General features: G+C 35.3%; 1 protein-coding gene across 2 annotated transcripts in view; it reads right to left on the bottom strand.

The window, feature by feature from the left end:
* Positions 1 to 14,727, bottom strand: part of LOC145674192 (ATPase WRNIP1-like) — a 47,532-nt gene that overhangs the window by 22,596 nt on the left and 10,209 nt on the right. For both annotated transcript variants that reach the window (XM_081744025.1, XM_081744024.1), the window contains exon 2: positions 8,809 to 8,997. In XM_081744025.1, the coding sequence (XP_081600151.1) occupies positions 8,809 to 8,940 (132 nt within the window). In that variant the 5' untranslated portion in view covers positions 8,941 to 8,997. The remainder of the gene's footprint in view (positions 1 to 8,808; positions 8,998 to 14,727) is intronic.

Raw genomic sequence — 14,727 nt, 5'->3', positions numbered from 1 at the left:
ATACAGTTTACTTTTTTTTTTTTTTTAATATGCAGTATTACTCTTTTGTACAACTTTTCAGAACTATTAAATATATCTACATCTTTATAATCCCTACTGATTTTATTGTATGTAGCACAAATTCTCCATGTAGGTGGCATATGTAGTGCATTTATACGTGCCTTCCTGCAGTAGAACAGGCCACTATTTCCCTTGCGTGTTTTGAGGGTTGGAACCTGTATCATTATCTTTGTAATTATCTCTGTACAGTCTATTTTGTTGTGCAAAAGTCTGTGCAAGAAAATCAGATCGTTCAACGTCCGTCTTTGTTCAAGTGTCTGAAGTATAAAGTTTCCAAGTAAATTATCATATGATTCGTATTTTGGATAAAATCCTGTCCTTTTTATGTGAGAAAACGTATGAATTTGCTTTGAATCTGCTCAATTTTTTGACTGTGTGTTTTCACGCAAGTGTTCCAAATAAGTGAGGCATATTCAAGTTTGGATCTTACGTAAGAAAAGTAAAGCGTTTTCAGAGAGTCAACATTCGTAAATTCTTTGGTTGTCCTGATAAGAAACCCAAGATTTCTATATGCATCCTTAGTAGTATTTGCCACATGATGCGAAAAGGTTAATTTTTGTCAAATACCTAAATCTTTAATTGTATCTAATTTTTCTAAACTTATTCCATTGATTGTGTAAGTAAAGTCATACGTTTTCTCACGTCTACTGTATGTCATGGTTTTACACTTATTAATATTTACTGTAAGTCTATTGCTAGTACACCATTTTAGTATGTTAGTCAGATCTTGTTGCAAGAGTAGACAGTCATCTATACATTTCACATCTACGAATATTTTTAAATCATCTGCAAAAAGTATTTTATGAGATTTTTTAATATAACGTGGCAGATCATTAATAAATAATAAAAACAATAGAGGCCCAAGATTAGACTCCTGAGGGACTCCAGAATTTACGCGAAAGCTTTTAGTTTTATATTCTTTATACATATTGCCTATGTTCATGTAAGTAAGATTGAAAAAAATTATCATTTGGGGACTAAAATTGAACGTGACAAGTTTTTGAATTAATATATCATGTTCCACAGTATCAAATGCTTTTTTTAAAATCCGTACATATAACGTCTACTTGTCCATTGTTATCTAAAGAGGAGGTTATGAAATCTGAAATTATAATTAAGTTAGTCACCGTGGATCTTTTCTGTAGGAAGCCATGTTGATACATTGAAATTGCAGGTTTAACATGATGCATCACTTGATCATAAATGACACCCTCAAATACTTTTTCAATTGTTGGTAATATAGTTACTGCACGATAGTTTTCTATACTATTTTTATTGCCGGGTTTCGGGACTGGGCATATTATTGATTCTTTCCATATATCTGGAAAAACATTTGTCCTTATTGAGAGATTAAATAAGGTATATAGCGGATGTTTCAAAATATTACCACAATCCTTCACAATATAAGGTGGTATATTATCAGACCCAGTTGCTTTATTCGGTTTCAGTTTCTTTATTGCATTTTCAATGTCTCCTATACTAATTTTCATGATATGGAATAAATTATGGCATTCCTCATGTAAATATTTTTTGTTATGTGTGTTAATACAATTTTTAGTTAAGGAAGAGGATTGATTGTAAATGGACTGGAAGTGTTGAGAAAAAGCTTTTGCAATTTCATCAGTCTTAGTCAGACTCTGTCCGTCATAGGTCATGGACCCAGTAGAAAGATGTCGGGATTTATTTTTAATGTAGGCCCAGAAATGTTGTGGGTCTTGGGTTATATTATTTTCAGCATTGAAGATAAAGTCATTATGTGCTATAGCTATTTCACGTTTCACTTCTCTACGTAACCTGCAGTACTCGTTATAATGATATTGGTAATTAGCCATTCTCCTCCCCTCGAGCCATTTTATGCGATGTTGCCATTTAAGTTTTATCTTTTGTATTATACTTTCAGTAAAGCAGCAAGGAAAGCTTTTTGGCATTGATTTTTTCATGGGAATGCACTTCTCGAATGTGTCATAAATGGTGTTATAGAATTCTTCTACTGCTTTATTTGGGTCCGTATATTCATTTAGATATTGCCAGTCTATTCTCGCTAACTCATTGTAAAGATTTATATAATTTCCTTTCTTAAAATTGAGACCAAATATATTTCTTTTGTTTTTCAGTCTAGATAGTTTAATATGTGGAAAGCTTATACAAAGAGAGGGGTTGTAATTATCCTCTTTAATTAATGGGTGCGGTTCTCTCACTACTGTTAGATTTGAAATATTACTTATTACTAGATCCAGTGTTCTCCCTAAGCTATTTGTAACATTATTGAGTGACTCCATGTTATGATACAACATAAAATGATACAGACTTTGGGATTTATTGATTGATTGTAGAAAATCAAAATTTGTACCAGTTATTTCATGCAAATTCATGTCACACCCACAAAGAGAATAGTGCTACCTATTGTACAGTTACTTTCGATAAAATGAAAAAAAAATATATATATATATATATTCGTATAAGAAAAAGATCTGAGTTTGGTTTAAAATACACACCACAAATATAAAGTGGTAATTAATCATTGTTTTCACGAGAATGCCCTCTGGGCTCTGGTCAGTAACAACTCCTTGACTTACTTCCAGGTTCTGAACTGCCAGCAACCCCCCCCCCCCCTTGTTTCACCACTTGTATTATAGTCCCTATCTTTACGATACACTAGGTATCTGTTATCGAAATACTCTGAATCAAAACAATCAGAAGATAACCAAGTCTCTCTTATTGCTACGATATCATAATTGTTCAAGGAAATATTGCTAGAAAACTCACATGCTTTGTTCCTAAGTGATCTTGCATTCATATAATACATTAGAAAATGATCTTTTTTTGCGTTATTTATAACACACTTGCTGTCATTAGTACGTAACACATCACTGCACCCACTTTGAGAAGTTTTACCTTGTTGAAGGTCATTCTCCCTTGTTTGTCAAGGGATGCCTCTTCCTCCAGGCCGTGGTTGAGCTCTCCCCCTTCAAGCTGCATTCCTTGTTTGTCTCAAAGCTGGAAATTCTTCATCACTCACCACCACATGCTCCGCAGGTGACCACACGCTACAAGAAGCACCTGCAACTGCTGAATTCTTTGAAGTGTCTCTATTGTTCATACTCACTGAACACGCACCAACTGTATCACTTAGTTGTCTATAATTGGTATTTTGTAGGTCCTGGATAGTATAAAGTTTCCCATCAATATAAAGTTTATCGAATTGCGTTCGCGCCCTCTGTCCGCATGCCTTAGCTTGAATCCGGTATTCGTTGAGTTCTTTCCTAATGGCTCTAACACTATAGGAAAAATCTTCGCTTATACGCACAGGTGTCCCCTTGGCACGGTATGCATTTTTTCAGTATTTCCTCTTTTCTTTTATAGAATGCAAATTTAGTAATGATTGGTCTATTTTTCCCTTACCCATTCTGTGAGCTCGGTCTATATCAAACTGATTCAACTCAATTTGGTCCTGATTAAATTTTCACTTTCTTCCCATGTTTCCTTTTGGCCCTCTTCAATATTGTAGAATATAAGATTGTTTCTACGCGAGAAATTTTCAAGTTTATCTATCAAATTTTGACTTTTTAGTTCTTTATTTTCTTTCTCCACTGTTCTTAATTCATCAGCCAAGTATTCTACCCGTTTATCTAAATCATTCGTTGTTGTACGAAAGTTTGATATTTTCTTGTCCAAATCATCAAGTTTAGAGATAATATCCTCTAATGTAACCAGGCCTGGGTTTAACTCCACACCACCAATTATCAATAACACGGCAATTACTATTCCCATGAAATAGATACTCCTGAATAGACAGTTCGTTCACACTGTGTGTTGGTACACTGCAATCTCACTCTCCCATACCACAAGCCTATCCTCGCTCGCCAAGCCTGAATTTCTATTTTCATGTCGTCACGGTTCAATGCGTCCTGGAGCTACCCGCTGTCACAACCTCTCACTACAACTCTCAACTGACTCTTATAAATATCTGAACCGTATAAATTTTCATATGATAAAAGAGGTAAGGAAATATTTCAGGGGAAAAAGTTGGGGCATGTTCCTCCCTGTTCCACCCTCTCCCCCCGATGCGACGCTCTTGCTTAAAACCTGCCTTTGTTGCAAAAATGCGCGCAAAGTTAAATGCTGATATATAACATAAATGTATACGCTACATTTTATTTTATTTACTTTTACGGTATTTAGTTAAATGTAAGTCATTGTAATTTCTCAGAGGTTTTATTTCATTTAGTAAAAGGAATCGTACTGTATTTAGAATAGCCAGTATTAATAGTTCTCTTTGTATATAACCTACATTTTTATATCTTCTTTCTCAAGTCTGTGTTCTGAGTATGAATACTATTTATTTAAAAGAAAATAATTTTATTCAGCAAATATACTTAAATTACATTCTTGCTTATAAGCTTATTGTTTCCTAGAAGAATTAAATTTTAATATCGCAATTCTGAAATATGTATGAAAAATATTAATTTTGTTATTAGTATTATTAGTAACATTTTTGTGTTCATACAAAGAACTTATTGTATGAAGTTGGTTGTATTGTTATTTTATTTTATCTTAGTTTCTGTTATTACCTTTAATATGATTCGTTAATTTCTTTAATTATCGAAAACGGATTGGCAAGTTGTTCAGTCCTCTCGCGCGGATTAAAAGAACCGAAAACTTAACAAGAAAACAAGAACATTTGACATCATAAGGGACACATCTGAAAGTATGAGGATTATTGACATTGCTAGGGAGAGAGAATACCCGCTCGATCGCTTATTGTGGTACGAAATAACATCAACTTCGTTCTTCCTAAGAAAAGGCGGTTTCATGTCCAAATCAAACAAATCTGAAATGACCCAGGAACTGGAAAAAGAACTGCTTGAAATGCCTACTTCAACTCCCTCTGCGTCTTCTTTGGCTACTTAAGCTGCATTTGACTTCATGCCCGTGTTGTTGCTGCGTCGGCTGAAAAGTTGTTGATGACGTTTGGAGATTCTGCACATCATATCTTGCGTAAAATTTTACCGATAGCACAAGAATCAAGCAGCATAGATATCATATTCGATGTGTACATGTATAAAGAGGATAGTGTAAAATCGCACGAACGCCTCAGAAGAAGTGAGAATCAACCCATTGAAATTACCATCAATGGCAAAAACCCCAATGCTAAAAGATATGCATGGATTCTGGGCATCTTCCCAAAATAAGTACAGACTGCAAATGTTCTTGGCTATTTGATGAATCAGAGTCATGAATTGCATGGCACGGGTGTGTGTTTTGGTGGGTTAGAAATTTGTGGGGGAAAGAAGCATTCGCATAATAAATAAGGAAATAATACTCCTCATTTGCAATGCGAGTTAGAAGAAGCTGATGAGCGGATATTTTTTCATATTAGGCATGCAGTCTTCAACTTGAGCATTAAGCGCATAATTCTTGCACCATCTGATACTGGTGCCTTCATTTGTGCCTTGTATTATTACTAGAAAGACTTCAGAACTCACGGATTAGTAGAATTATGGGTAGTATGTAGCGCTCGGATCACTTCACGCTATGACGCCATCTATATTCTTGCTGAATGTTTGCGGAGCCCCGTGATTGATGTCTTACCGGCAGCCCACGCTCCAACTGGATGTGACACTACGAGCACAATTGACATTAAACTTTCTGCTGTTACCACTGCAAAAAACATGACACGCATCTGACATAATTCTGCAAAGAAGAATTGTCAGCAAGTAAATTCTCATCGGTGAATAAATATAGAATTCACCAGTACCATTACATGAAGCGTCTCGATCTCTCCAAATTACCGCCAACCTCATCTTCGATACATCTTCATATCAGAAGAGCTTACTTTCAGTGCTACAAGTGGTAATACATACTTGATGAAGCCATAGAACTCGACCCATTTCAGCATGGCTACACATACAATGATGGCGAATGGATACCAGAAATGACACTTGGAACTCTTCCTACCGACTTCCCATTCCCCTGCACTTGCAAAAATGCGCAAGAAACATCTTGTAAATGTCGCATTGATGTCATGTCTTCTTGTCAATTATGCTGTTGTGAAAGCAGCGAATGTAAAAATCCGTTCACGTAATTTTGATGTTATCGAGTCACGTCTATTTTTATAAATCATATCTAAGTGCACCTATTCGTGTAAAAAAAGTATATATTCTAAACTAAATAATACTTCAATATCACTTTATTTGTTCATCAATTGCAATTATATTCCAACTAAGTGTTGTACTTTGTAAAGAAAAATGGAAATAAAGTCCTTGTACGTTCAGCATAATCAATAGGAAGTGATGGGAGGGAAAACAAAACATACAATTAAAATAAAGATATAATTAAAAGTAAGATAAAATAGCAATACAATCAACTTCATACAATAAGTTCTTTGTATGAACACAAAAATGTTACTAATAATACTAATAACAAAATTAATATTTTTCATACATATTTCAGAATTGCGATATTAAAATTTAATTCTTCTAGGAAACAATAAGCTTATAAGCAAGAATGTTATTTAAGTATATTTGCAGAATAAAATTATTTTCTTTTAAATAAATAGTATTCATACTCAGAACACATACTAGAGAAAGAAGATATAAAATGTAGGTTATATACAAAGAGAACTAGTTAATACTGGCTATTCTAAATACAGTACGATTCCTTTTACTAAATGAAATAAAACCTCTGAGAAATTACAATGACTTACATTTAACTAAATACCGTAAAAGTAAATAAAATAAAATGTAGCGTATATATTTACGTTATATATCAGCATTTAACTTTGCGCGCATCTTTGCAACAAAGGTAGGTTTTAAGCAAGAGCGTCGCATCGGGGGGAAAAGGTGGAACAGGAAGGAACATGCCCCAACTTTCTGCCCTGAAATATCTCCTTACCTCGTTATCATATGGAGATTTACGAGATGGTTCAGGTATTTATAAGATAGTTTAGGAAATAGTGCACTCCTAAATTTTTGAACACGCTACGCCACTGGACAAAATGTAAAAATAGTGAATTTGCTGGAAATTTAATTCTGAACAACTTTTGTGGAAGGCTATTTTCAAAAAACTCAACCATTTTAAATATATTTAAAGATTTCTGATATAGAGTAAGTTTTCGGCGACCTTTGACCTTGGCGGCCATATTGCAAAAAAAAAAAAAAAAAAACGCACGGTTTTCAGAACATGTGACTAAGCCAGAAATAATCTAGTACTACCATTTGAGAAAGTTCAGTAATAATTTGCTCTCGACCTTTTCGATCGAACAGGACCTATGGATAGCCGCCGCAGTATGAATAGTTTCCAAAAAACCGTTTATCGCTATCTATTACTGTTTTTGTCCTATGATCAACATTGAAACCGGAATTACTACTAATTTTTTACGATTTCTGGTTGTTGTAGTACTACGGCTGAAGATGGCATGTTTTCTTGAGACGCTGAATCATTTTCAAAAAAGCACCTGTTTCTCTATTTTTCTATTACCTTTTCAGCTCTATGGCGATTTACAGTGAAACTGGAACGATTGATTTCTACCACTTGATTTGAGAGTTAACGGACATGGAATCTATTATGGGATCCGAATCGATTTAAAAAGCCGCTTCTTGCTACGTATTGCCGTTCCTATTCTTTAACGATTAACAGAAATGGAACGTATTTATAGAACGCTGAATCCATCCGAAAAAAAAAATCTCGATATATGTATAACCGTTTTGCTGTAAGGAAATCAATACTGAAACCGGAAGTATTAGTAAATGTCTACCACTATCTGTTTTATTAGTGTGTTGCGGGTGGAGATGGATCTTGACGCTGTACTGCTGTACCGCTTTTGTCACGTTGCGATAAACGTTGAAACTGAAAACGGTTGGTTTCTACTATTTCCGGTTTCAATAAGGGTTAACGGAAAAGTTGGAACCTATTTATGGACACTGAATCGAATCCATAAAGACACTTCTTGATTTCTCTCGTTTTTGATCTGATACCTGTCGACAGACAGATATAACCACTCTATTAGACACTTCCGATACTTACGCTCAGCACAGTATGAAAACGACAAATCCACAGAGAATTTCTTTTAAATTAAAGATGTACTTTATGATGAAAGAAACTGGGAATTTATGCATGTTCAAAAGATGCCATTTTTTCTTCATTGAGTAAGTTTGACATTTCGGTTAACTTCACACTTTATAATAGTAAATAAATTATGTTCAAGAGACAGCAAATCCGGCACAATTGGAAATGTTTTGAATAATGTTTTTAACACAAGTTTCATTTTAAAAATTATTCAATTTAAGAAAGTTAATTGATGGTGTATTTTACATAGCTATAATGAATCTATAAATTAAATACCAACCGTCTGTGTTGCCTTTCGTAATGAAATCAACGCGTAGTCCTTAACGCTCTCGCCTTCGGTGCGAGCAATTCCGGATTCGATTCCCGGTGGGAACACACTGTCGAGAAAGTGTAAAAAGGTTTTTCAAGCCAGCCATCCTGAATGAGGTTTTCCTCATTCACACCAGGCAAATGCCGGAGTGAACCTAACTTATACGTCCCTGATAGCGTGCTCGTCCAGGGACGTAATCCCTCATACGTGACAGGCTAAATGGCAATACATGTCGAAAATCCACAAATCTAAAATCCTAAAAGAAATCAATGGTATACCTGTGCACTAACATACTGAAGTCGTTTATCACAGGTTGTTACTTCAGCCTGCAACGTTTCAAGAGAGAAAGAAACAACAAAAGAATAAATTACCTTTCCACATCCTGGTGGTCCCCAAAGAATCATACTCGGTATTTCTTGACTCTCTATAAGCTTGCGTAAAATTTTATCTCGGCCAAGAACATGATCCTGCCCAACGTACTGACAAAGCTGTGAGGGTCTCATCTGCTCAGCAAGTGGAGACGAGCCAGTGACGACATTTGGTACATAGTTATCATAGACCTGCAAAATCAGAACAAATTTTGGTTTGTTGAAACAGTTGATAATATACGAACTTCTTATTGTTAATTGTGAAAAACTACAACAAAGTTTTTTTTTGATAAAGTTCTTCTCGGGCAATCAGCCAGGTGAAAACTGGTGGATAGGCCAACGTTTCGAGAGCTGTCATCGTTCTCGTCATCAGGGCAATTATGTAGAGATCAGCGGATATAAGTAATATATACTCTGGGTTGGAGAAAATGCTGGTTCCTGATTGGCTGAAAATGCTGGTTCCTGATTGGCTGGTTCAATCTGAAAAACTGGAGCTGTGATTGGCTGGCTATGTTCCGTAGTCCGTGCTATTGATTGGCTGAGGGTTATCTGGATGTTTGTGTGTCATTTTCTTTGCTGTGGTACTGATGACCGGGTTCCACAGGGGGCTGAGTTGAAATCCAGTGTCTCTATTAACGTTGTTCGGTTCATGAACTATGGCAAGAGATTCGGCTACTATCCTGGTCCAGTAACTGGTGCTCTTGGTAATGATGGATGTGTCCTTAAATAAAACTTTATGGCCTTCTGTTAAACTGTGTTCAGCTAAACCTGATTTTTCTGGATGGAATAATCTAATGTAATTTTCATGTTCTCTGCAACGTTGTTCAATGGTGCGTCCCGTTTGTCCTATATAAGCCTTTCCGCATTCACAGGGTATACGATACACGCCTGGTGTCTTTAAGCCCAAGTCATCTTTGATCGGGCGAAGTAAGTTCCTGATTTTTGGTGGCGGCTTGTGTATGGTCTTAATGTTGTGTTTTTTCAGAATCCGGGAGATCTTTCCAGTAAGTTGTCCAGTGTATGGTAAAACTGCTATACTCAATGGTTCTTCAGTTTCTTCTTTGGATTTCCTCTGTTCAGAAAAGGTCCTTTTCAGGGCCAAACTGATATCATGCTTCTTGTAATTATTCTGGAGTAGCGTCTTCTTGAGATGATCCAGTTCCCGAGGGAGGGATTCTTCGTCTGAGATGTCTTTCGCTCTATGTGCTAGTGTCCTGATGACGGTGTTTCGCTGTGACTTATGATGAAAATTGCTGCCATTGAGATAGAGGTCAGTGTGAGTAGGTTTCCTGTAGACGCTATGGCCGAGACTACCATCGGGCTTCCGGCGGATGAGAATGTCCAGGAATGGCAAGCATCCGTCCTTTTCAATCTCCATTGTGAACTTGATATTACTATGTTGTTTATTAAGAAATTCGAGGAACAAATGCAGTGTCTTCTCCCCGTGAGGCCAGATGACAAACGTATCATCTACGAATCTATAAAAACACGACGGCTTGAAAGGTGTCAGTTCTAATGCTTTTTGCTCAAAATCTTCCAGAAAGAAATTCGCGACTGCTGGTGAAAGTGGTGATCCCATGGCGACTCCATCCGTTTGTTCATAGTACTGTCCATCATATAGAAAGTATGTTGAAGTTAAGGTGATTCTGAATAATTCCACAAATTCCGGTGCCCGAGAAGAACTTTATCATATACGCCGCCAGGAAAGCTTCAAATCTTGCTTCAAAGTGTTTTTTTTTTTTTTTTTTTTTTTTTTTTTTAAATTCAGAAGTATTATAGCACAGTTTTAATTATCGTCCACTAAAATTTACGAGTATATTGTTTTCTATTTAATAACAGCAAGACATTTAAAATTAGCAATTTAATCATATATAAAACCATAAGTTTAGTGTATATTTATTCCTTAAAGAAGATGGTTAAAATGTCAATTTAGACTAAACTAATGTTCATAATCAACTCTGATATGCCTCGAACCTACAGTTCAAGGTAAAAAGAAATCATATTCCTAACCATGTCTGTACAAGAACTATATATGTAATTTTATTTGCGCTTCAATATATCACACGTATGAAAGGTACATGATTTCTACACGTTATCGCTACGAATATGCTTCGTTTATATCTTGCTAGTGGCGGCTAAGAAGGAAATATAGTCAATTTTCTCCAAGTAGTCACAATAATAATAACAAAAAGTTAACTGCTTTGCCTATGTTCTACTTCTTACTAGACTGAATTGCTCCAACTGTTTCTCGGTGTTTTTTTCATTGTGAATTTCTCCTCAAAAGATATCTTTATAAAATACAGTAAAGTATGCAAAGGACAGAGTATCACTCATTTCAGATCAAGAGAACAAAGAAGAGTCCTGTACATGGTTCAGAATGACATATATATATATATATATATATATATATATATATATATATATATATATATATATATATATATATATATATATATATATATATAAGACTGCCGATATATATATATCCTGGTTAAGACATGTTTTTTGATGACGTCTTAACGTGAACAAAGAATTATTTTTCTTTATATATATATATATATATATATATATATATATATATATATATATATATATATATATATATATAAAGAAAAATAATTCTTTGTTCACGTGAAGACGTCATCAAAAAACATGTCTTAACCAGGATGTAACAATAGCTTACAAGTAAAATATCAAAAGTGTGACATTTTTTCTACGCATTAGTAAAAACTATTGTTTCTAAAAGTTTCATACCAGTTGTCAGGAAGGTATGCCATTGGTTATATTTTTCAAATAGCAATATTTCCTGAGTAAACTGGTAACTAAAGTTCATTCAACGAATATTCTGATCCTAATGTAAACATTAAAGAATGGTATTACTCCGTCAGTCATCGAATGATTGGCTATCGATCAGTGCTTCTTTTGAGAAGCACATGCTTGTACCCTGTCGTGTTTTACGTATTCCCCGCACGCGGCCGTATTGTAAACTGTGATTCGCGCGTAAGGTGGATCAAAGTCACTTTCTACGATCCATATCCTCTCTTACTGCATTAATTCAATTTAATTCTTAGATATAGTGTTGTTTCTGTCATTCAATTATCAGGAAATTGTATTTCTGGTGATGAGCCTTATAAGCAACAAAAACATTGAAACACAGTTTACCTAACAATGGACTGTTTTCTACTGCTGCATGAATGTTCCAAGGCTTTTTAACCAATAAAACGAAACAATCATCACGTGTATTTGTTTACATGAAGTACTGAATGTTCCTTGAATAAACTATAGTGATAGAACATGGATCTACTCTTACGATTCTGTAACAAAGGAATAGTCTTAAAGAATTTCGGCAGTGTTTTCTACAGGCCAAAGTAGTTCCGTGTGCAAAAGTGAATGCAGAAATATATGGCATCAATCTTTTAGGTTAAGAAGAGAATGCTGCTAGTAGACTACATCCAATAATGTTCAACTATCAATGCAATGCACTGTTTTAGTGTGCTTTGCTAGCGAAGTTGAGAGAAAACATAAAAGAAAAAACGTCAGAGAAAGCTCTCCACAGTTGTGTCATGGAAATGCATGTTACATACTTCGTCATATCTGCTGGTGAAAGAACAATGAAATTTACATTTTTAGACTACTCTATCCACCTGATCTCGTATCCTCCGATCGCCATCCATTCTCCAAAAACTCCTAAAGGTACATCGTTTTCGAAGTGTTCAGTAGGCAACTAGTTGTAACGCTATCAAAAGGGTAGTCGGAGTCCTGTTTGCAAGAAATTCAGAACAGATGTCGCAAGTGTATTGGTTCAGAGCAGTGCTATTTAACCCTTTTCTCTCTCGCGTACCTCTAGACACAGTTTGTCATCCAATTGTGTACCCCTGAAGGTGTTTAAAAGAAATTAAATCGAAATGAACTTATTAAGCTTAATGCGCATGTTCTGTTGATTAAAAAGGAGGGCAAATAAGAGACCCAACAGAAGGACAATCAGTGTGCCAATCAAAGCACTATTTACAGGGGGATAAAATACACATCCGACAAAATTAATATGGGAAATTTCAAAACATATGGGAGAGGTCTAGTCTACTGACAAGTAAACCTTACGTTTGGGTGAATCGAGTTGCTGACTGAGACATATATGAGAAAGTAGTAATAAATGTGGTCAGTATTTCAGTGAAGTTGTAGGTGCGAAGCTCCAGGGGCTTAGGAGATACAGCTACCAGAACATCACATGGAAGTACAGAATAGTCTTCATACAGTTGGAGGTAAAAGCTCTGTAAGACCTCTTGTAATGACAAAAGGTGAATAACAAATATATGGGTACATATTATTACTAGGGGGAAGTCATATAGTAAGGGTATACCTGACGACAGCCATCTTAAAAATCCGCCATTTTGAATTAAGGTTAAGTTTTTAAAATAGGAATAGGGTCATGTGATACATGATTTAAGGCGCAAATTTAATCAGAAGAACGATGGTGATGTTAATTTTGATTTACGCGCAATTGGTAAAAAGTTAGAGGGAAATTAAATATTGTTGCAGCATATGTATTAGTCCTTTACCCCATATTGTAAATTTTGTGTTAATGATAATAATTAAATAAAAAGCAGGTGGATAAATATTAGGTCTATGGTAAGAGTTGCCTTGATGGCGGCCATGTTCAAATCCGCCATTTTGAATCAGACAAAAGTTTTAAACAAAACGCATAACATTGACACCTTATTAATAGCAAATTTTACCATAAATCCAACGGTATAACCATTTTTGCTTTATCATTAACCTGCAAAAAATTAAATGGGAATAGAGTAATGCAATAGATGATTTCGGGCTGATACAGCAGTAACAGAAAGTGACGTGAACATATGGCACCGTGATAGGTTCATACAACTTCAGTTGTTTACAATTTACCAGTTCAGTGCTCCTCGTTTTCGCAATATGATTCGATTCGCTTTCAATCAGACTGGAATGCAGAACCTGGACGTTGGATCGCTCCTTACGACTACTGCTTTGACGGAATTGTTAACGACAAATGTGTCAAGTGTAACTCGATTGCCTTTGTCAGGTGTGTTCACTGTGAGCAGAGCATTTGTGCAAGTCATGCACTCTTTTCTGAACTACATATTGATTGTACTAATTGAGGACTTTTCTGGAAGAAAGACCCAAGTTCAATTATGACTCAATTCCACTTTGGTCATTTTTCCTTAAATTAGCAACTTATTTATGCGATAACAAATGCTGGTTAATGATAAAGCCAAAATGGTTATACCGTTGGATTTATTGTAAAATTTGCTATTAATAAGGTGTCAATGTTATGCGTTTTGTTTAAAACTTTTGTCTGATTCAAAATGGCGGATTTGAACATGGCCGCCATCAAGGCAACTCTTACCATAGACCTAATATTTATCCACCTGCTTTTTATTTAATTATTATCATTAACAAAATTTACAAGGTGGGGTAAAGGACTAATACATATGTTGCAACAATATTTAATTTCCCTGTAACTTTTTATCAATTGCGCGTAAATCAAAATTAACATCACCATTGTTCTTCTGATTAAATTTGCGCCTTAAATCATGTATCACATGACCCTATTCCTATTTTAAAAACTTAACCTTAATTCAAAATGGCGGATTTCAAGATGGCCGCCGTCAGGTATACCTTTACTATATGACTTCCCCCTAGTCCTAATATGTACCCATATACTTGTTATTCACCTTTTATCATTACAAGAGGTCTTACAGAGCTTTTACCTCCAACTGTATGAAGACTATTCTGTACTTCCATGTGATGTTCTGGTAGCTGTATCTCCTAAACCCCTGGAGCTTCGCATCTACAACTTCACTGAAATACTGACCACATTTATTACTACTTTCTCATATGTGTCTCAGTCAGCAACTCGATTCACCCAAACGTAAGGTTTACTTGTGA

Source organism: Thermobia domestica, chromosome 2, assembly GCF_964235325.1.
Source record: "Thermobia domestica chromosome 2, izTheDome1.hap1.1, whole genome shotgun sequence".
In the NCBI taxonomy this organism is placed as follows: Eukaryota; Metazoa; Arthropoda; class Insecta; order Zygentoma; family Lepismatidae; genus Thermobia; species Thermobia domestica.
This window is presented reverse-complemented; position numbering and strand designations above follow the sequence as displayed.